Raw genomic sequence first — 23,678 nt, 5'->3', positions numbered from 1 at the left:
GCCCTGCCAGCCTGAGTAGCCTTCAGACACTGGGAAGAAAAGACTCAACTGTTTCAGGCCTCAGTGAACAAGCGAGAGAGACAGACAGAGACCGAAAGAGATTAGACAACACACCAACGGCGCGTATTGAGTCTACACACATAGCTGCCAGGACCAAGGTTGTTTTCTTTGTGAACGGCCGAGCCAGAGAGCGGACTTCTGGTGCCGAGGCTCCGTTACATTCTGCAAAACAGGCAATGAATGAGGGGGAAGAGAGAGAGAAGGGAGGATTGGAGGGAAAGATTCGGTTGCTGTGTGGGTCACGGGGGTGAAGGCTGGGTGTTGCCAAGAGAGATTAACAGGAAACACTGGCATCATTGTTGATATGGGTGTGATCTTCTTCCCACAATGCAGCACAGCCCTGAGTGGGCGTCCATTTGGAAGGAGTCAAGGTCCTCACAGGGTTGTGCAGAAACACAAGGCATTAAATCAAGGCAGTTTGGAGGGAGAGCACAAGGCTGCGAAGCTTTTTGCTTTTCAGTGTTTTTCCAATTTGTACTTGACGTGAAAAAAAACCAACCCCCGCTCATTATTTCCCATTGTTTCTAATGTCAGTCTCCTTTTCTCCGTGTTTGCACAGCACTTACAGAACCCGGCCAACTTCCACTCAGCGGCCACGGAGCTGCTCGACTGGTGTGGAGATCCCCGGGCCTTCCAGCGACCTTTCGAGCAAAGTCTCATGGGATGTCTGACGGTATGCAAACAGTAATTATGGTTTTCGTTGGGGTTTTCAGGTACTTTTAAGGAGACGTGAGCAAAACAATAATTAGATGAAAAATAAAATATTAGAAAAAATAACAGCTGATACAAGCTTCATGTCGTAGTCATATTAACATTTGGAATTTGGTAACTTTCAATTTTTTCCTTCAAATTTGAGTAAAAACAGTTGGTAGCAGGCGATAGTCACACTATGTTTGTATCCAGCAGTTATCCAAGCCAGTTGTCCAGGCTGTCAGGGGCCAGTGACAGAGGTTAAAGTCCTTGTCACCCACTGCTTCTCTCCCCACACACACACACACACACACACACACACACACACACACACACACACACACACACACACACACACACACACACACACACACACACACACACACACACACACACAAACTAAAAAAGAGGCTTGAACAGGACTGTGGGTAGCCAGTCACCCCTTGCTATCGCCTTTCAGTTCATCAGCTACCATTTATCGATCTGGGCACAGGGCCAGCTCACACCAGGTGTGTAAAAAAAGAAATAACACACACACACACTAACATACACAGTCACAAGTGTGAAAGAGGCTTTTGAGAGCAGAGAATTGAAAGTTTCTCGCATCTATCGCTAGGATCAACCTTTGAAACACTGACAGAACATTGTCCCCAGCTGAAGTGATAGCGTGAGCAAACAGATAAATGCTCATTAATGTGTAAATCACAATAAAAGCCTCTTAAAGGCTGATAGAGAGCTATACAAAAGAGCCCACCACTGAGATCCCTCTCAGCATGGGGCTGTTTCCATCAGCTAAATCGTTTCATCACAGACTCGGAGCGCAAACGGCTCCTTATCTGGAGAATTACAGCGCGCAACAAGTCCTTGCATACTTTCAAGGATTTTTATCTTCGTGACGCTGCCTCAATAGTTGTCAGAGAGCTGAACTGATTTTTTTTTTTAAAGATGAATGCGGATCAATCAGCCTTTTGGATTTGTTGTAGCTGAATGAAACTGAATGTGTTTGTCATTTTGAGACGCTTGTTCTCTGTGGCATGTTGTACATCTGGAGGTCATCCTCCGATCCCTGGTGGAGTATCGGCTCCAGAGCCAATAAAAGATGACATAACTGAGCTAACAGTGCTGCACTATTAGCTCTGTCTGCTTGACAATTTAATGTCAGTGCAGGCAGACATCCGTTCTCTAGGAGCTGTCTTTCACATACAACGGTTTCAACAACAAGCAGAAAATAAACAACAAAACTGCTGCTTATTTTTTTTCCCTTCAGCAAATAGACCAACAAGAGTATCAGTGGCCCAGTAACCCTCCAGCACCTCTTAGAGCACTTTTCTCAAATTGTCAGCAATATGGGTCTGGATGTACCTCCTCAGAGGGAGATTATGCTGAAATAGGCTTATGAGGTGAAACGCTTGTTAAATCCGTGTTGAATCTATGCTAGCCTCTGTAGCTGGCTGCCTGCCTTCTACAAACTGCAGGGCAGACTCACTCACGCAGGAAATTAAACGATTGACAGCGACATGATTCCACTGTTTGTCAGAATCGTCATTGTTTGCATAATACGGTTGGGCTGAATAGATTATGTTGTGAGCAATTTATCTCTGGAAAGAAAAAGTCTCCCCAACAGCTTAAAATATATTCACTATGATTAACTGAAAATGCAGAACTTTATGTTGCCATTTCTTAACTAAGATAATCAAATAAATCTATGTTTTGACATCACTTCCACAGTTTTTCACTCGGTGCTCAAGCAGCCATATTACTCGTGACAAAGACACTTCATGATCACTGCTAGCTGTTGTGTCGGCTCTCTAAATGGCACCCCGGCTGACCTTGTTAACGGTAATGTGTGTTTTGAGGTCAGAGGGAGCCGAGGAGTTGCCATCTGTAAGCAGATAAAAGCAAAGGGGTTTCCTTTCTAATAATGATTTACCGCTGTCTCCTGAGTCCTGTTTAATGTCACTCAGAATCCCCTCTAACTTTATATTAACGTCTGGGAGGCTCCACGTCCCATAAATAATCAACCTCTTTTAAAAGGCATTAGCACAAAAGGTTTATTAAAACCTTACAACTCAGGACTGGTTCCTCTCAAAATTGGAGGGAAAAGGAGGATTTTTTTAACCTTTGTACTCTCAGGGGATGCTGCTGAGAAGTACTTTACTCACTCTCCTTCTACACCGCCCTCTGACACACACACACACACACACACACACACACACACACACACACACACACACACACACACACACACACACACACACACACACACACACACACACACACAGTTACAGTTTAGCTGGATATCCCAATAGCTATTATTTCTACATTTCCCTGGTCTGTCTGGGTAATTCAACTGGCAACTGTTAGTCAGGGACAAACTCTGTTCACTTGAGGGCCCGAGCGAGTTGTTTGATGATAACCTTTCAGAGACTCTGCTCGCTCTGCAGAGCCACTGTGGTTTGGCTCTCTCACCTCTCTTGGAGGTTGATGCAGTCATCAGACTCGTCCTGACTTTGGATCACTGGAGCAATCCAGACTGCAGACTCCACATTAATCTCACCTCGTCTGTTTTGATCGCGTGTTTGTCTGAAGGAAAATGAAGTTCAGTGATAGCAGTGGATCAAAATACAAGTACAATAACACAAGTAAGAAAAGTGGAAGGATTAAGATGCCTTAGCTACGGCTTACTGTTTATTTAGCATCAATATTGCATGGTGTATATATAGACGAACAGATAGATAACTAATATGCAATGATGGGGCGGCTGTGGCGTAGTGGAGAGCAAGGTAGTTCTCCAATCAGAGGGTCGGTGGTTCGATACCCGGCTTCAGCAGTCGATGTGTCCTTGGGCAAGACACTTAACCCCAAGTTGCTCCCGAAGGCTTGCCATCGGTGTGGACTGGATGATGAATGTTAGTTAGAGTCTGATGGTGGCACCTTGCATGGTAGCCTGTCATCAGTGTGTGAATGGGTGAATGATATGTAATATACTACTGATTGTAAGTCGCTTTGGATAAAAGCGTCTGCTAAATGACTGTAATGTAATGTAATGAAATGATGAAATGATTGCAAAACAATTGATACAGTGCTAATCTTCTAGAGCCTAAAGGATCCATTGCTCTTTCTCCAGGTGGTGAGCCGCGTGGCTGCTCAGCAGGGCTATGACTTGGACCTGGGCTACAGGTTGCTGGCTGTGTGTGCTGCCAACAGGGACAAATTCACTCCCAAGTCTGCAGGTAAGAGAGCCAGCACTTTGCTAAAATGCCAGCAGACGCATGCTCATACATCATCCCATTTACTGCTGTTGACTTGCGAGACAGCGGCGACACAGCGCTCATTGTTCTTCATGCTGCAATTATTCACTTTTTCATGGAATAAAACAGTTTAAACAAACCGCCGTACGGCTTAAAGTCATGATCCAGTCAGAATTGTTTCCTCCCTCATTACTCTGCTCAGTCTGTGAATGCACAACGTAGCTGCTTATTATGTTTTGAGCACTATATAAAGGTTATTAGGATGTCACGGAGAATCTTGTAATTATACTAACAGACAGTTTAATTTGCATATTTTTTTGTTCCTGTCAATGCTTAAAAACAAATAAGGTTATCATGAATCTGTGGTTGGTAAATTTGGGCCTGTGACCACAGACATCAACACAAAAAGCCCACAGAGCATTATAATGTCAGATATTTTTAGTCCACATTAAACATTAATGTGCTATTGAGATGAGCTGTCCGGGTGGTAGCCTCACAAAAAACAGTCTACTCAACAGTCTTTCCACACCAGCCCACACTAGCATGTGCATATGTGCATGCACACACACACACACACACACACACACACACACACACACACACACACACACACACACACACACACACACACACACACACAGAGCGAGAGAGAGAAAAGAGCGAGCAGTAATGCTATCCTCAGACATTTATCTATCAAATCCAATTCCCCCCCCACCCCGATCCATACACCCCTCCCTGCCTCCCACAGTCCTGCAGGAGCGGCCTGTTCTTGTACATTTGTCAAAGTGAAATGTGCAGAGGCGGGAGAGAGGAGAGAGAGAGAGAGAGAGAGAGATGGATGGATGGCTGGGGAGGTGTCGCTGATGTGTGCTGGACCACTCACTCCGGCTGACGGAGCCGTAGCCGGCCGGTCAGAGCGCAGATGAACCCTTGTTTCTGCAGTTACATAAGTGGCAGTGCGGAGACTCAAATATTTTGATTGAACTGTCTGATTTCTATGGGTTTTTTTTCTGACGAGGCGAATATGTCACTGTTTCATAACAGCAAATGCAGGGACAGTAACTGTAACCCTCTGAAATCTTATCCCATAATTCCAGAAACGAGATGCAATGTGGTGCTGCTGGATGTGCAGAAGGCAGAAATGTATCAGTTTCTGCTGTTTTATGCTCACACGATCCTGTGATGTGAACATTTGCTCAAGCTGAATATCCTCTTTCAGTTGTGGTGGGAAGCGTCTTGTTGGGAGGAACTTAAGTGGTCAGACAGACGTCAGTGTACAATATTGATTGCTGTATTTCTCTCTCTGTCCGTGTTCCTGCGTTGGGATAATGTGATTGTTGTCCAGGCATGGCTCGGACTGGCCGGCTGTCTGAGCCCCGACTGACAGTCAGAATCATCCTCAGGCCCGCTGATGGTTCTGGGATCTAATAGAAGACAGCCCTGGGTTTCAGGAAGAGCTGTTTGTGCACAGCGGACAAATGGGAACTGTAGTGTAATTATGCGGGTACTGGGTGGGGTCCGGGGGTGGGGTGGGAGATATGATGTGGCCAGTCATCAAACGAGGCAGGCAGGCTGTCGGGGTGGAAGGCAGATGTGACTCAGGGCAGATCTTACTCACTGAGCATCCTCCTTACCTCCCTTACAAGGACATCTGTCTGAGAAAACAGATGGGGGGGTGACAGAGGAGATATGATGCACATGTGAACTCCATGACGCATGCATGCGCTGATAATGCATCAACAAGGATGCAGAGAAGCATTAGGTTTTCACTGCTCTGTTAGATCTGTCTGTAACGGTCATATTTGTACTGTCTTTGTGTGTGTGTGTGTGTGTGTGTGTGTGTGTGTGTGTGTGTGTGTGTGTGTGTGTGTGTGTGTGTGTGTGTGTGTGAATGAATGTGTGTTAAATTGTGCAGGCCCAGCACAATGTTTCAGCACAAGCCTTCATGGCGACAGAGGGCCGCGAATCTGACACTTGAGAGCCCAGGCGAGGGCCAAGCAGTCTGGGATGCTCTCTGCAGGGCTCCTCAGGGGAGGAGGCAGCCTCTTAAGACTGCAGATCAATCACACCGACCCTTTCTCTCAGAGCATCAGTTAAAGAGGAAATTGATAAAGCAATTATTGCTACCCTACCTTTTTTTTTTTTTTTTACAGTTTGAGGTGGTGCAAAGTTTAACTTGACATGTATTGTTCTTACTACAATTGATTTGCCAGAAATGAATCACAAAACAAATGAATGTATGAGCTCCAGTAAGTAAATAGAGAGGCTACTAGAGAATAAACATATACTGTAAAAAATGACATTTTAAAGCTTGAATTTAGAAGAATTCTTGTGTTTTTAATTTGCTTTTTGCATGTGTTTGTCTGTCAGTGTCTTCACTCCGAGTAACAGAATGCATGAACAAACTACAAATGCCTAAAGTTGCACTTCTCCCAACATAAAACTGCCGCCCCTGTTAGACCCGTTCAGAGAGAGAGATTTTCAGAAACAGCAGACTGCTGCCAGAAGAGCTGTCTGGAGATTGTGACCCTGCAGTGAGGCATTAGGGATTAGCGTGCCGCTCTAATCTGGAATCAGCCAGTGAAGAGACTTATCTGCTGTTAGGTGAGCTAGCATTAGTACTGTTAACTCTCAGTGACAGCGGGGCTACACTGCTTTAACGCTGTTAGCATAGCAGCAGCTAGCATTGTTTAGTTCACTCTCTTGAAAAGAGCTACACCAAAGTTTTGCTTTTTGTGGCATCACACTTTAAGAACGCTTCTTCTTTGTCAAATGTAGTGTTTTAGAATCCATAGTCTAATTTTAAATCTTCTTAATGTATGTGTATGTTTTCCCCGTAATATTCTGTAGTCGGCTAGTCAACTTCCAACTGAGAGGCTCATTAGATAATAGGTGTGCCGCTGTCCTACAAACACACCAAACCCTTATAGGCCCTGAGCTGTTGGGCTACTGTGAAGTTCAGCAGACACCAAATCAGATTAGGCACGTAATCTGTCAAGGGTTTTAGCGTTTCCTTACTCTTAGAATCTGTCACTTTTGTCACCAAGCTAATGACAGTTTGTTCTCTTTCTTTAAGAAGCATAAGCACCAACAATAAACCTGCAGAATTTTCATAATGACAAGATATCCACTTTTTTTTATGTCAACTTTTCTTGCCTCTTCTTCTTAAAGATGTCCCCTCCTGTTAAGGTCTAAAATAGATGAAAGTAAATCTTAAGCGTGACTCAGTGTGTGTATTATGTTTTCAACAAGACTTGACACGCTCCGGATTAAAGGTAGCTGCTCCCTGGAATGATCGCTATGTTCTGTGAAAGCCTATTTTAATGTTTAAGTCAGGTTTCGGCTTGTTGTTCATCTGTCGTGCTCCAAGATATAATGATTCAATCACTTCTGTTGGAATCGCATGTTATCAGGAGGTTAAGCTCCAGGAGTGAATGCTTATCGTTTCGTCAGCGGGTGATTTATTTTTTTATTTTTTTATTAAGATCCCTTTATCTACACAAGTGATAAATGCTTTTGATGTTTTTTTTTTTTTTTACTTTCTCTTCTTCAGCTGATTAAAAAGAGTGTTTGGAGAAGAAAGAAAAAAAGAGAAAATGTGATGAAAAGAGCTTAGCTTTGTTCTGGGTGGTTGGTAAATTTCCCCCACCCACTCACATCTGACATGAAAAATAAATTGTCCCAGCAGAACTGCGTGATTTTCGGCACTTGGTCAGTCAACACAGCGTGCTCACAGAGCGTGCTCAGAGGAAAACAGCCACTCCGCTGTGTCAACAGTGACAGAAAACTTCCAGGGTGTGGCTAGTCTCACTCCATGCCTTTTTAGAACAACACACAAACACAAACAGAGCTCACAAAAAACACCAACTCATAACTCCCCATAATTCAACTGAAAATAAGTACTCCCATTAGACTTTTTGTAGACTCATTTCACAGTGTGTGACGCACACGCACATACACACACATCCTCCGTCGTCTCATTTGGCGTACAACATGTCTTCCACTTATCTGTCTCAATTTACTTTCCCTTGATTGATTTTCGCACCCTGTCTTTCTTTCCAACTTTGAGCTGCGTGTGTAGAACTAGAGGAAGGTGTAGGCATCCTTTGTTACTGACCCAATCAACCTTACAGACTTTTATATTTAATTACTGCTGAGTAAGAGCAGTGCGCTGAATTATTAACAGGAAACGGGGTTTATTTTTAGCAGGCGGGCCTCTCCTCTGACACTCTCCAGTGGTTTCGCCTTAGATGATGAAACCTCTTTGCAACCAAAACTAACCCTCAGAACTTCACTATTAAGTTTGTAGAAATAAAGCTCATGGGGAAAATACTTATTAGGGTAGCTGCATTTGCTGCCTCTGGCTGATTGGGTCCTCTATCACTTGCTACTTAATTGGTTTGGTTTACACAGTTGCAAGTAAATTCATTTAGGTAATATCCCAGCTGAGCCGGCAGTGCAGTTGCACTCCAAACACAGGAGACGTTGTTCCTGTCAAAACCGGATGAGCAAATGATTTAAATCCCCTTTTTGTTCAGGGTTGACTGATCTGCTGGCACCCACACCTCAGGACTCCAGCACCCCCCACCCACACACACACACACACACACACACACACACACACACACACACACACACATCAACCCCCGGGGCTTTAGATACACCCTTTTCAATTCATATTTCTGTCCAACAATGCCTTCCGTTGTCTGCGCTTCATTCCTGCGTGGGACATTTGTGAAACCGTTGATGACTGAGTGTGTCTGTCACACAAAAGACAACTTCCCTCCGCCGTCACAAGGCCAGCGGGCTTTTCCCTCTCTTCGGCTGCACGGCACATCTGAACAGTTAGGTAAGGAAAGAGAGAGAGAACAATGACAGCTTGGGTCTTTTCCTGTTCATTCATCCAGATTGTTTTTTTCACCATGTTGGCTTGTGTCAGGGACAGAGCGAAGACGAGCTGAACTCAGATTCACCCTTATCTTGGCTCTTCTTTAATTCAGTTGCACTCAGATATTCTGCAAGTCTCTGATGTGCCTTGTTAGTTGGATTTACAAAGTGGCTTCTGATTAAGACAAGGGGACGTTGTGAGGTTAGCTTGTTCTACAGGCAGGAATCTCCTCTCTGATGGCGCTAATCATTTACTATAAGTCTGCCTTAATAGATTGATCTTTACATCTCTTACTCTCTTCTTCTCCCACTTCCTCGCCCATGCATTGGCCTTTTCAGTCAGCTAAGCTCCACCCATCTATGCAAGTTTGCAATCTGAGCTTGCACATTTTTTTTATTTTTTTTGTGCTGTTTCCTCTTTTTTTTTTTTTTTTTTTTTTTTTTTTGCACTTCCTGACAAATGGCAGTCACACTGTCGGATTATGCATGTGTGTCTCTGTGTGCACTGTGTCTTAAGTGTGTGATGGCAGCTTAGAGAAACAGGGCAACGGAGCGCTAGACAGACCAGGCAGAGCACATCAATAACAGCAGCTCATGACAGAGGTGAGAAGCTCTGGAATATCTTGCCTTCTCTATCTCTACTCCTGTTTGTCTGCGTCAGCTCGCTGTCTTTATCGCTTCCTCTCATCCTCCCTCCTCCTTGGCTGTCTCCTCCGCTCCCTCCGTCTATTTCTCTCCCTCCTTCCCTCTCTCTCTCCCTCCCCCCCCCCCCCGCGGTCTCGAGAGTGTGTTGGAGCCGGTAGCAGGTACAGCAGGAGCCCATTAGTGCAGAGCCTCGCTCTGATTGGATAAGCCGGAGAAACCGGGAGACTGCCTCTGAATAATTGATGTGCATTGTGCAGAAGCTGGACAAGGGGAAAAAAAAAAAAAGACAGATCAGAGAGCAAGGGAGGAGAAAAGAGAGTGAGCAAAAGAGAAGAAAAGAGAGAGAGAGACAGGAGAGGAAGTAAGGAAGAAAGAGTGACCAGAGTAAGGGATATGTGCAGAGAGTGAGAGTGATAAGGAGCAGGCAGGAGGCTTGGAAGCAGCAAAAGCTTTGAGAGTTGCCACCGGCCCTCTGCGGGAACAGGAGCATTTGTGACACTTGAGTCTTTTCTCTGCGCTATGAAGGGAATAAGATGAGATGTGCAGGGACTCTGCTTGGCTCTGGGTAAGTGTGTGTGTGGGTGTGGGTGGGTGTGTGTGTGTGTGTCTGCTGTCCACGTGTATATCTCTGCAAAGCGTTCTGGTATATTATTTGATTGTGTTTGCATGCATGGGGCAAGATCAGAGGTTAACAGAGGCCAGTTGAGGAGTGGATTCAGGTCTCAGGTGACACAATTAGAAATGCAGTAATTAAAGTAGAATTTGTTTTGTTTTCTCTTTAAAGTTTATACTCTTAAATAGTCTGCTTTTTTTATTTTATTTTGAACTGTGCTTTTCCATTGCTGTGTCTGTTGCAACTTTAATTTAGGCCATACATAACATGGGCATTTATCTTGTCTGGTGTGCCAGAGTGACTGTAGTCTAAAGCACTGGCTGCTCTCACAAGACAGGATCAGGGCAGATCAGCTGACCACAGGTTGACCTACATGCTGTTCTGTCATAGGGTTATTCTGAGTGGGGTTTTTGTCTGTGTGTTTTGGTAATGTTTTGGCTTATTTTCTGGGCTCTGTGGCTAAGTGTTACAGTTGAGTTTGTGGTTATGTTTTAGTCTTCATGTTTTGTATCAAGGCTTGGCATTCAAAGAGTTAGGTTTGAGTGTTAAGGTGGGATTGTAGGTCATGCTTAGGGTTATGGATATGAGTAATTTTAGTAAGTAATAATTATTTAGTTTTCACAAAGATAGAAGAACAAAATACGTTTGGTTTTGTCAGTTTAGATTTTGTTTATTTGAGACCACACACATATACAAAAGCCATAATGATTCAAGAGGTAACATTAAGTCCTAGTGAATAGGCAGCATCATAAATTCAACAACATCTTCCAATTGATGGCACCTAAAGGAGCACTATTCCAAGTCGGTGTTAAAAGTGCAAGTGTATGTGTGTCAGTGTATGTGTTTCTACGTCAGGAGAAGATGACCCACTTTCCCACTGTGGATCCTTTTTTAAGTTGTTGACCTGTGCTTGGAGCCAGAGCCAGTCTGCCTGTCCACCCATTAGTAGGGAAGGAGGGGGAGTGTAGTCATGGAAGCACAGTGTTGTTAGATCAGCGATCGGATTTTTCTTTCACCCTTTCCGTGACATTTAAAAGTATGAAATATACCTTTCATCATTGTTAAATGCGTGTCCGTATCTCATAAAGGAAAACAACCCTGCCTTCACATAAATGAGTAAAGGGCAATCAAAGCAGCATGACGCCGCCGGGTGTACAATCAGTGTTTAACCCAAAAGCTGACAACTTAATGGCTCTTACAAACAATAACCCAATCATCCATTGGCCTGTGTAGGAAACTATAACACAATACGACTTCCAGCGAGCCGCCGTGGAGCTGCAGCACTTCCTGTTAGCCTGAGCAGGGTGTAAGCCGCTGAAACCGTCTGCATCCTCAACATCGCAGCCACATGCAGCTGCTCCCCCTTCCAGCCTTCCTCCTAACTCTCTGGCTCAAAAGCTTTGTTTGTAACACTTACTATACACACGTCTGTGACCTCCTATGACTGCTCTCTGAGTACTTCCCATCAGGCCGTTTAGTGACTCATTCATGACATTTAACTTTGAACTGTATGTTGTGCGGCCTACGTGTTTTTTTAATTTTTTTTTATTTGTTTCATGCTATTTTTGTGAATCATTGCCATGCTTGACATCCCTCCCTCCTCCCACTGAAAGCAAGTTGAAAAGTTAGGTTGTGTTAGAGTGGTTGCTTGAGGAATTGAGAGAGGAATTTCTGGAAGGACGAACTGATGTCAGGTATTGATAGCAGTGAGGGTGGAGCTCTCGGTGCCCCAGGCGACAATGTGTTCTTGCAGGATGTGTTTCAGGAAACACTCGTGAAATTCTTTAGACTTGTTAATCACTTCAATACCTATTAGTGCTTCAGTCAAGATGTTTTAACATCTACTCATGGCCGATCCTCAAGAAATTCTTCCCCTTTACTAATTCACCTGTAAAGAAATATCTCAGCGGGAATTTCCGAACTTTTTAATCACAGTTTTCTCTGAATTCTTGATCGTGTTTGTCACCCTAATGGTTTCACTGAAGCAACAACAGTGTGATTTGAATGACATATTGTGGAAGTAGAGACAAGTAGTGTGTCTGGATATAATTAGGCATGTGATATTTACCAGTTCCCCTCCAGTGGTGAGAAGCTGCGCATGGCTGATAAGAGCAGTTCATTCACAGCTTGCTGCTCTGTGATGCTCTTTCTCGCCGTGTGAGGCGCTTAGCTGTGTAAGCACATATTCACAAAGACACTGACTGTGTTTGTTTACCCACCAACACACACTTTGGTTTCCGTATTTATTTTATTTATTGTTGTACATACGCTTGTGTCCACATACCTGTGTGTGCGCTTCTGTTTACTTTTTCCATGTCTTTGAGTGCAAATGTGTGTATTTAAAGCTCACTATCTGTGACTCAGATGCGGATGATGGGTGTGCGTGATCATATGTAGGATCATTGTGAGTCTTGGGACAGTTCTACGATACAGATGTGGAAGGTCGTGACCCCAGGCTTAGCACTGTAAGCAGGACATGCTTACTGAACCCCAAATTGCTCCCGTATGCTGTGCCGTTTTTGTGTGAGTGTGTATGAGTTTAGATCCTGATTGGCAGCCTCTGCCATCAGTGTGTGAATGTGTGTGTGAATGTGTCAACACCTTGAGTGGTCGGAAGACTAGAAAGATGCTGTTGAAATAAGTCAATTTTTCATGAAACTGTCCTCTATTGTTAAGGGCATTTTTCACTATTATTTATTTAATCGAATTCAGGACAGGGTGCACTTCTTTTTTTTTTTTGTTACTTCACAGAGGGAGTTTTGTAGGGTGGAAAGTGTGCTTAGAGATTATAAATAAATTTGGGAGAACGTTTAAGGCTTTTTAATCATTTCTTTCCCAAATAGTTTTAGAAATAGATTAAGTAATATACATAGGATACGAGCTTTGCACCCTTGTCCGCTCTAGTCCTTGACTCATTGTGTAACAGCACACAAATTCAGAGAATGACCATTTAAAGCTGCTCTAAATACTATGCTAAAACATGTTAATCTTTGCAGTGGGCCTCATTCAAACTCAGTTGGACTAGGCACGCCACACAGCACATTAACAATGTAAAAGACTGTGTTGTTGTTTTTTCGTGGCCACATGCGATGAGGAGATCCCACATTTTCCCACCCGAGCTCCAACATTTTGCACCTTAAGTCAGATCCAGCCGTCATACTGCATTATGTTTGGTGTTCATGCTGATTCGTATAACTTTGCCCCGTTTAAAAATGTGTAATTTGAACCCCACAGAAACCAGCACCTGCAGGAGATGTCAGAGTGACTCAGGTAGAGCTACCCTCCCTTCTGGGCTGCAGCATCTCTTTTGCTTGTGACCCACACACATCCCGGGGAGGAGGGGATCTGCCCACTCCCTCCATCTCCACCTGTCCTCTGTCTAGCATCCTTCCATCCATCTTCTCCCCCCTCTGTCCTCATGTCTGGTGTACTGCCAGAGGTTGTGGATGAAATTCTGTCAAACCAGCCAAATAAGAAAACTGCATTGTTTTACCAATGCAAACGGAACAAAAAACAAATACGATTAATTAACAACAACAAAAAGTCACAATATCAAATGACACAAAATCAGACATTTGAAGTTGGAGGCTGTTTCCGATTTGGAATATTCTGATCTTTGTGAACAGTTAGTTACATTAAAGGCCTGGTTTTGGTTGAGTGTGATTTCTGACACAGAGCCGTCTCTCTGCAGGGCATGTTTGAGTTGTTCTGCCTCTAAGCTGTTGAGACTAAAGCCCATTTGATATGCTCTTCTCTTGGAAGAAGTTGGCTGAACAGAGAGGGGGCAGGATGGGGGATATCATTGACTGCTTAAATGGCTTCCATTACACTTCTGCAAAAAGCATGACTTTTTATTTTTTATTTCGCAGGATTTTATATGCCCTCCATATTCGTCTTTTGCATAATATTTTGTACCCGCACAGCATAGACCTACCTGCCAGTGTTTTACAGACCTCTGTCTTTGATATCTATTATAAAGTGCTTCTTTGTTATCATCCCACACATTGTCTCAGAAGGCTTCTATGTCAAGTGCTGCAGTGTTCATGCTCAGAAAGTGTAATTTCTTCATGTAGTATTTCCTCTTTTGTCTGTCTTGTTATCAACAAAACTACAGAAGAGCTGCATGCACAGTATTACATGTTTCTATCAAAGCCTGGCCGGTCCAGCGATGGTTATCAGAATTTGGCATGACAGCCAGATTTTTGGTAATTTCCGGACCAGAGGTGTTGTAAGGATGTACAGTGTGAGGGAACAACACAAATGTCTCTACGGGCTTTTGTGCAAACCAGCTCAGTTAGCCATGTAACAGAGCTTTCAAGTTTATACTTAGAGCATGCACAGTGACGTCCCGAGGTCGCAGTAAAAATAGTAGTCGATGCAGCTTCATAATAGATCTTCTTTTTTTTCTTCACAAAACCTCCTCTGTGCCATACATTGCCACCGATCTTTGCTTTGTGTTATCATCCAAACAAATGAGGCTGCAACATTCACATGTAACATCTCCTTCACGAGAGGTTTCATGGATGGAAGCATGAATCTGATAATGCACCAAAAGAGCGTAGCCGTCATGAGACCATACCAGCAAAATATCAATATCATGATATTCCAGAGTAGATATTAAGAGGAACCAGGTGTCTCCTGCTCTGAATTTCAGTGAGGTGCAGTTTTTTGAAAAACAAAAAACATATTCAGGATAAAGTGGCACTCTAGAGCACTCTGATGAAGGGTTTGAAAACTCATAAGCAATTTGTCTGCCAACTAGTTAACACACTGGAATAATCATGATCTTAAAACAGTGAAATGATCAAGATATGAGCTGATTATTTTATTTCATTACCACTTGACTGTGGCCTTTTTTCTTGTGTTTGAATTCGGGAAACAAACAAGTCTGTAATTGCTTTTGAAAATATTCTTTAGCAGTAAACAGGTTTTGGTAGTGCACATGAGCCGGCACTGTTGCTGTGGTCAAGGACTCCATATTCAGCTCTTGTTTTTTGGGTGACACTTGATGATGCCATTGTTGTAAAAAAAAGTAAATAATATATTCAGATTGAGAGTAACCACAATTAGACATACATATAATTTTGTAGTTCAATAAAAGGTTTTTACTTCAGATTTTTTCACACTGTGATTTTTAAGAGATTTTATGTCACACTTAAATTAGATTCAAAATATGTAGCCAAAGACTTATCGTGAACCAATATGTTTACTAAGATAGTGTTGGTCTTTTTCTTTCTTTTTTTATATATTCCAAAATTGCACTGTGATTGGTGCGCTGCCCTTTTACCACAGACAATGTCATGAGCTAACAAAATGAATCTGTTTGCACACACTGAAATTTCGGTGTGCGGAGTTCACTACGTTGCTGGCACTTGACATGCACTGGCACAAAATGAGGCAATTTTAGACAAAACCCTTCTCTACTCCATAGGCCAATTGCTCTGTAAAACTAAAAATGATGCTTCCCTATGCAGCCATAAATCACATTTTGTTCAGCAATTCACACCTGGTAACTGTCCAGCGTAATGACACTCTGCTGCTGGCCTCAGCATCTCTTTTGAAAGAGTTGAGTGTTAACTACCTTGCTAAAGGGCACAGCAGCTCATGTGAAGGTGATGATGTCTCTGTCACCTTCCCAACCGTGATGTACCCAGATCTAGGGCTTCACACTTAAATCATATCAGATGTTTATCAACAAAGTGGGGTCACCACCGTCCGGCTAACTCAATTATGTTGGGGTGCACATGTTTTAACTCCCAGGATCAGATAGTCTGTCATGATTTAACAGCGTATGATCTGCTCAAAGGCTTTTACCACACACACAGACACACATGCCCACACACTGCACTACCAGAGTTCATAGTAATTAGCATTGGGGTTTCCTTGTAAAAGAGGACTTTGTGCTGTACAAACACTTTGTCATTAGTTAATGGGCCTTGCAGCCTGTTACCAGGGCTGACTCTCCCTCGCTGCTGCTCCCTGAGGGGCTGGGGTGAGGTGAGAATGAGCCAGGGCTCCCGCTATCAGTCGACCATACAGCGATGAATACAGCCTCAGAGAGAAGGGCCCATATGTCTCTGGGCATTACTCAATTAAAAGCCACAGCTTCTAAGAAATTAAGCTGTTCTAAGAGGGTCAGCTTGTGTCTCTGCTGGGAGAGGACAGACCAGACCACTCGTTAGGGAAAGGTCTCTGCATCGAGTCCCACTACAGAGAAGCCAATGAAAACACCTCTGGAGTTTTTTTATATCCATGTATTTAAAGTTTGACTTCATGAGTGCATTTTTTACATCTCTGCTTGCAGTTTAAAGGTATGAATGGTGAGATTAGCCTTGATAAACTCAATTACTGGATTCAAATGGGATCAGAAGCTTCTCTCAGAACGCAGAGAAATACACCTTTAAATATCTCTAAACAGGGATGATGTCTACCTAAATTATGATGTCATTTCTATGATTTGATAGACGCATACACAAATGTTAGTACAATACAAAAATACTACATATTCAGTTACTGCTAATCGACTCATCTTTACAGGCTTCTGCAGTTGTTTTAAACTTAAATTGTTAATGTTGGGATTTTGTAAGTGCTCATGAAGAAAAAAACTGATACTATTAGACTCACAGCTCCAAACCCTCAGTGCTGGAGAAGGTGCCTTCAGGCAACACTGCAACAAGCTCTCCCGCTAAGCCAAATGTTTCATACTCTATCTACAATCTTTCCATTTTCTGACCAAACTGTAAACTATCGTGTCAAAACTGTATCAAGTAACACTGACGTTCTGCAGAGCTGCTCCTTGATCCTCTGGATATCCAGTGTTTGGGCAAAGCTTGGCTGAACTTTTAACATTCAAGCCGCATGCAGAGACACATAAGAAAAACATCCCTGAGCTCCACCCACTCTGTGTGAGGAGAAAAACTAAGACCATTTACCTAAACTGAGCTATCTCTCTCTCTCTTTGATCTCTGCTGTTGCAGAATATGCTCATTATGAAACAAAGTTGTTATTTTACAATGTTGTAAATCAATAGCGTGTGATATAAAACTCTCAGGGTAAGGTCAACAGTGATTTGACTTAGCATCATGTACCTCTTCAGTTGATCTTTTAATAAGGATAGTAAAAGCAACGTTTCTCTGTCTGTGGAAGCCAACGGTGTAAAGGCATTATGGAGTGAATAAGGTTTTAACAAAGAGCCATTAAGTAGTCGCCCTTGGCTTGTCTCTGCCAGATCGCTGTTCTAGCCTTCAGCGAAAAAGTGTATGATTTAACTACAAGGCTTTAGCGTAAATTAAATGCTTATTAACGGAAAGATGAAAGAGGAGAAACAAAAGAGTGTAACAAGACAAGAGGCCTTGCTTTACGTTCTCGTGTGTTTTTTTTTTTTTTGTTGACTCGGCCGTCTGTGCTCTTGGCATCCGCTCCTCTTGTCCTCCATTAGCGGAGTGAACAGAACTGCTTAATTAATAACAGTGTAGACAGATGGATCCCAATAGAACTATAAATAAAAGTTTTCAACACAAAGTGTAGAAAAGGTGACTGAGAGGAACGTGGGTGCGTACAGTGTGTGAGAGTAAAGAGATAAAGCCAGAGGAGTTGTAGTAGTAGTTGGTGGTGTGTGATGGTGTTGGCAGGGGTTTCAACCTGAGGGACTGTGAGGTGAAAACAAGGTCAGGTACACGGTACTAGGCCCGCTAAATATGCACAGTGCCCAGAGCGGACCATCTCTATGTTATGAATGACTGCCGGCCTTGGCAGCATGTTAGCTTTGGTGGCTCGTTGCCACACTGATATGATACGTCACCACTGCTCTCTTTTCTCCTCTGCCTCTCTCTCTCTCTCTCTCTCAGAGCAACTCCATCACTTGTGCTTGGAGCTGATCTTTAGGTCTAAATGGTGGGTTGCCAGTTGAAGAGACAGTCCCTCTGTGCAGAGGTGGTGATTTAGTGGGGAGATAAGCTCTCCGTAATAGCAGGGTGGAATAATTCCTCTTTAACTAGGAGGCTCGGCTCTCTCCACCCTCCAGGAGAAAATGTAACTGCTCCTCTGCTTTGGTCTTTATTCCTTTTTCCCTCTCTTTTTCTTACCATCTCTCCTCTCCTTATTTCTTTTTCTTTTTTTTGGTATCTTGTCTGATCGGATATTAATCACTCAGAAAACATGATCCTTTGTAAGCTGACGCAGTTTAGACTCTGTGTATCTTAATGTACAGGACACAGATGACACAACTCACTCACTAACACCGTTTCAATTTTGAAATCAGAACAATTGGTTATTTTTTTGTGTTACAGCCATGTTTTTACTTTCATTTCATTTACGAGGCACTTTGACAGACATTTGTTGTTTGTGGCCTTGTAAATTTTCATAATTCAATGCTAATTTAAATCTCACACACTGTTTAAACCTCACGATTTCCTCAGGGCACAAACATTTCCAATAACTCCACATCTTGAAACCCCAAACCTGGCAACAGCTCCTCCTGAAAGCTGATGTATCTGGGTGTACAAGGCTAAAAATAGCATCTCTTAAATTATTTAATTAAGTGGTGAACACTGTAACCTTTCTTTTGTTTGTTTGTCGAGACAACTTTTCTAAATCAAGAGGCAGTGTGTTTAAATAACTGATCGATTTAAGAACCACAATTTGATTGGCATAGGGAAAAAATTCAAATTGGCACATGCGGAAAAGATCTCTCGCCTTCATGAAGAGGATGAGAACGCTTCACGGCTTGATCACTCCTTAGAGATATGAGAGGACATGGAAAGTGAGGAGAAGAATGAAGTGGAGGAAGGGGAGGAGAGTGAAGATATCACAGATTCTTACTTCCTACATAGATCGTATCTGTAATCCCATTCACACCGTCTCTGTGTCTGTCTGCCTCTCACGCTCCATTTCAGCCTCTCCCTCTCTGTGGCAGAAAAACTGGGAGGTCCTTTGTGCTGTTGAGAGATTTCAGTTTATATTTTACACTGCAGGTAGAGATGATGTGATGTAACTGTTGTGAAATCCACTCAGGCAAATGATCAATGAAGGTTTATTGAGTTAGGCTGCCCCCTGCAGGCTTTAACAATAACTTCAGGCTTGGATGGCCCCGGACAACAAGCGTACGATTCAGAACACTGCACTGTTGAGAAACAAGTGTGAAGATAAAAACGAGAAAGTCAAGTTGTTTTCTAGATGATCATTCACACGTAGAGCTTCAAACACGCAGCTAAACGCCACATGAATACAACAGTGCAGACCCACGTGTGCTGATGGGGGAGACTAATGCATCCTGTGCATATGTGTGTGTCTGTGTGTTTCCCTTGCAGCCCTGCTGTCGTCGTGGTGCGAGGAGCTGGGTCGTCTCCTCCTGCTGCGTCACCAGAAGAGCAGGCAGAACGAACCGCAGGGGAAAGTTCCCATGCAGCCCAGTATGAACAGCATGAAGCCCGGCCTCACACACAGGTCAGTGGGGAGTCACCAAGACATTACCTGTTAGATGAATAAAGACTGCTTATCTTACCCAGAGTATCAATTCTGTTTAAGGTTACTGTTTTTACATCTTATTAATGAAATGAAGCTTTTTCCCTGCTGCATAATGTATCCCAAAAAAAGAGTTAAAAAGAGGCTGAACAGCATAAAATCAGTAAAGTGCAGCGGTGAATTGGCAGATTAGAGTCAATTGCATTTTAAAAATTAGGTGATACTACCTTTTCTACATATTTGCTTCTAGTTATTCCCCAGAATGTGATATACATCGGCCACAACCAACACTTACTAAACTCTCTGATTTAAGCCCTTAAATAGACATCATTACAAAATCACAGTGCAACACACTGCTAACATGCAACATTTTTCTTCAGCAACACTAACTTCTTCTTTTTTATAGCGAGGAATAGCATTACACACACAACACAACATACATACTATACTGCCTGCAATAATTATATTAGTACAATAATAGTCTCTAAAGCACATAAGATGAGAGGATGTTTTGGGTGTGGATGTGTGTGATGTCTGTCTATAAGTGTGTGTAGGGAGATGGGGAGCTGTGGGTCTCAGGGAAGATGTAGAGAAGAGAAATGTAAACAAATTAAGCAGAAAGACAAGAAAAATATATGGCTGCATGCATATCCTGCCACTATGTTCCGGGTGGTTTTTAAAGGTATTCCATTTTTCTGTTTTTTTCCCATAGACTTTTCTTTATGATATATTCTCCCAAATTGCACCAAACTAGTTAATAAAAGCCACTAAGGTTCACTTCAGTACATTTAATAGACAGGGTGCAACAGTGGGTCAGTGTTCATTAAGGTATCATCTTGAAGTCAGTGCTTATGTGACACACAAGCCAAGACACAAAGGTTTTCCATTGTTGTGGATCTGAGGTGATTTGGGGTGGAGGGACAAGCCGGCAAAGAAGAGAACAGTGAGGTAATGTTTTTACAGAACATTGTGTGCTCATGCCTCTCTCTCTCTCTGGAAGAAGAAGAACAAGAAAAGCCCGGAGTTAACCAGAGTCCTGTTTGCCTCTGCTGAGGAACTTGGGATAATGTTGGGCCTTTGTGAGGAAATATTGAACAAGTCGTCCATTCCAAGAGCTAACCTCTGAGCGAAAACACGCTGCTCTCCAAAAACATCAGTTCCTTCCCACTCCCTTGGCCACTTGCCTCTCCCCATGAGGAATTAAGCTTGTTTATCATATGTAACAGACTCTCATGTTTTGTTCTCAATTAAAAAAATTATACATTCCAACTCTTCCTATCCATATCCAAAGATTTTTCAACAACTCCAATAAATAGTTTTATCAAATTTCGTGTGTGTGTGTGTGTGTGTGTGTGTGTGTGTGTGTGTGTGTGTGTGTGTGTGTGTGTGTGTGTGTGTGTGTGTGTGTGTGTGTGTGTGTGTGTGTGTGTGTGTGTGTGTGTCTGTGGGCATGGAACTCCTCATCGGCTCATTTGGAGCTTTTTACTCATGTGCAACCATTAGCAGATATCCTGGCCGAAGAAGTGTTTGGAAATTGTTCGCCAAACATTTCAACTTGCCGAAGCATTTTGGCAAGAAGAATTCCCAAATTATTCACATTTCTGGACGGATATGCAACTCTGTTGGCTTTCTAATGACTCTTTTCTTGGCTAAACAAAACTTCAAGTGACATTTGGCGGGTTTTGTGTTTTGATCTTCTTTCTAGTGATGGATCCTTTCCCTATGACTCTGTCCCCTGGCAACAAAACTCCAACCAGCCCCCTGGGTCATTGTCTGTGGTTACAACAGTGTGGGGCGTGACCAATACGTCACAGAGTCAGGTATGTCCATGCAGGAACAGCTTCTAGCTTGACTCAGAAGGTTTGTCTTCTTTGTTCATTTTACAAACCTAATGGATATTTAGTATATTCCTTCCTTTGTTTAATCCAGGTTCTAGGTAACCCAATGGCCAATAGCAATAACCCCATGAATCCTGGAGGTAACCCAATGGGATCAGGTCTGTCTGGCAGCGCGGCAGGGCTCAACTCACCCCAGTTCAATTCTCAGCAGCAACAGTTTCAAAACAAAGGAGGCTCCAACCAACAGTACATGCAGCAGGGCATGTACGGCAGGCCTGGCTACCCTGGAGGTCCTGGGGGATACAGCGGGAGGTAAGAGACTGGATACCACTCTTGTTTTTTAAGAACTTAAGCAATAAAAATGATCATAATGAATAAAACATGCCTTCTGTGTTTTTTGTTTTTTTTACAGTTACTCTGGTGGCCCAAACCCTCCTCAAGGAGGCATGGGATTGAACTCCCACTCACGTTCTCCTGGTGACTTCACTCAGCCAGCCGCCGCTGCTGCAGCTGCTGCTGTCGCTGCTGCTGCTGCTACGGCAACGGCCACAGCAACGGCCACGGTGGCAGCTCTGCAGGAAACCCAGAATAAAGATATGAACCAGTATGGACAGGTAGAGCACACACCTGACCACAGCTGTTTACAGTTGTAAACAGCAAATAGGCTATAGCTATACATTTACATGGAAAACTAGTATCCAACTACCTGCTGGAGACCAAAAGAATCCTATTTAACACTGAAACCTTCTGTTTGGTTTCCAGATGTGTTCTTCGTTCCAAATGGGCCCTACGCAGACCTACAACAGCCAGTTCATGAACCAGCCGGGCCCACGAGGCCCCCCTGGAGGTATGAATCCTGCCAGCATGGGTTCAGCCATGAACAACCCCAATATGAGTGGACCTCCAATGGGCATGAACCAGGCTCGAACCCCTGGCATGGTGCCTTTTGGGGCTCACGGCCAAAGGATGCCTCAGCAGGGGTATCCTGGAGGACCTCGACAGAGCATACCCATGCAGGGGATGAAGAGGCCATATCCTGGGGAGGTGAGTGGAAAGATGTGATGGTCAAAATTATCTGGAGAAAATGGGTTCTATTTACCTCCAGGGCAAACACAATTTCACAAGTTTTTGGCGTCTACGCCTGTTTGGTAATGTCCTGGCACCATACAAACATAACAAAAAATGTTTTGCATTGTTTGTTTTAGATAGGACAATGAATGATTTTGAATTGTTATTTTCCTTTGGATAAATAAGGTCTGATACTTTGCAAATACTAATTTATGTTCATTATACTTAAAGACTTAAATTCATGTTTTTAGATATGCTGGGGAGGAGATTGACAGCACAGTTTAAAAGTTTTATTAATTAATTGTATAAAATAAATAACCAGCCTCACAATCATAATTAGCTTCCTGTTCATTCTCACATTTAAAACATATCTGGGGTGTTGATGGATCTTTATCTACTTTTAAAGGAGATGTGATTGGTCATTACTGAAGCTTGCCCAGACTCCCCCTGCTAATTCTGTATTCACACTACTTATAACGTAATCTCTTCCACGTTGTGAGTTCACAAAATGTAGCTGGTCACGCCCAATTGTATTTGCACCTGGACACTTCTCTTGTTTGCATTTGAGGCCTGTTTCAGGAACATAGAGCCCTACATGTCATACAGCACCTTTATAGATGTTTAACGTTTTTTTTTTCCTTTAACTGTCTTCGTCCAGGCAAGTTATGGGGGTCAGCAGTACGGACCGAGCAGTCAGTTCCCACCTCAGCAGGGGCAGTACCCCCCATCAAACGCCTCCAGGCCGCTGCCATCTCCCAGCTACCCCGGACAGAGGATGCCAGGGCAGCAGGGCCAAGGACAGTACCCACCTGGCATGCCCATGGGCCAGTACTACAAGGTCTGTCACGCCACACCAATCACCAACAACCTACTCCTAGTCAGGGTCAGAATAGGGCCTAGAGCCTATCCCAGCATGCACTGTGGAAACGGCATGGACAGCCAGATCATAGCGCATATTTATATAGCACATTTTTGGAGCAACACATGGTGCAATAAGGAACTATATCAAATTATTATTGCTCTTTATTCCCTCGCAGCAAGAGCCCTTCAATGGTCAGAGCACCAACTTCTCTGGAGGCGGATACTCCTACGGACAAGGCAATGGGGTATGTTTTCAGCAAGACTAAATATGTCTGTCATATATGTGAAATGAGTTATACAGAT

The 23,678-nt window shown here is 43.3% G+C and overlaps 1 protein-coding gene across 8 annotated transcripts in view; it reads left to right on the top strand.

Annotated features, from left to right (window-relative positions):
- The window catches only part of zmiz1a (zinc finger, MIZ-type containing 1a), a 103,952-nt gene that overhangs the window by 73,282 nt on the left and 6,992 nt on the right, over nt 1–23,678 (top strand). For 5 of the 8 annotated variants that reach the window (XM_054600147.1, XM_054600148.1, XM_054600149.1 and 2 more), the window contains 9 exons: nt 620–733; nt 3,878–3,983; nt 19,455–19,590; nt 21,314–21,428; nt 21,538–21,758; nt 21,859–22,060; nt 22,209–22,490; nt 23,173–23,352; nt 23,552–23,620. In XM_054600147.1, coding sequence (XP_054456122.1) covers nt 620–733; nt 3,878–3,983; nt 19,455–19,590; nt 21,314–21,428; nt 21,538–21,758; nt 21,859–22,060; nt 22,209–22,490; nt 23,173–23,352; nt 23,552–23,620 — 1,425 coding nt within the window. Of the gene's footprint in view, nt 1–619; nt 734–3,877; nt 3,984–9,368; nt 9,492–10,018; nt 10,099–13,380; nt 13,417–19,454; nt 19,591–21,313; nt 21,429–21,537; nt 21,759–21,858; nt 22,061–22,208; nt 22,491–23,172; nt 23,353–23,551; nt 23,621–23,678 lie in introns of those variants that run through there. The other 3 variants (XM_054600152.1, XM_054600150.1, XM_054600151.1) reach the window with 3 other exon arrangements.

The sequence above is a fragment of the Anoplopoma fimbria genome, chromosome 6 (genome assembly GCF_027596085.1).
Source record: "Anoplopoma fimbria isolate UVic2021 breed Golden Eagle Sablefish chromosome 6, Afim_UVic_2022, whole genome shotgun sequence".
Taxonomy (NCBI): Eukaryota; Metazoa; Chordata; class Actinopteri; order Perciformes; family Anoplopomatidae; genus Anoplopoma; species Anoplopoma fimbria.
Note: the sequence above shows the minus strand (reverse complement) of the source record. Positions and strands in the feature narration are given on the sequence as shown.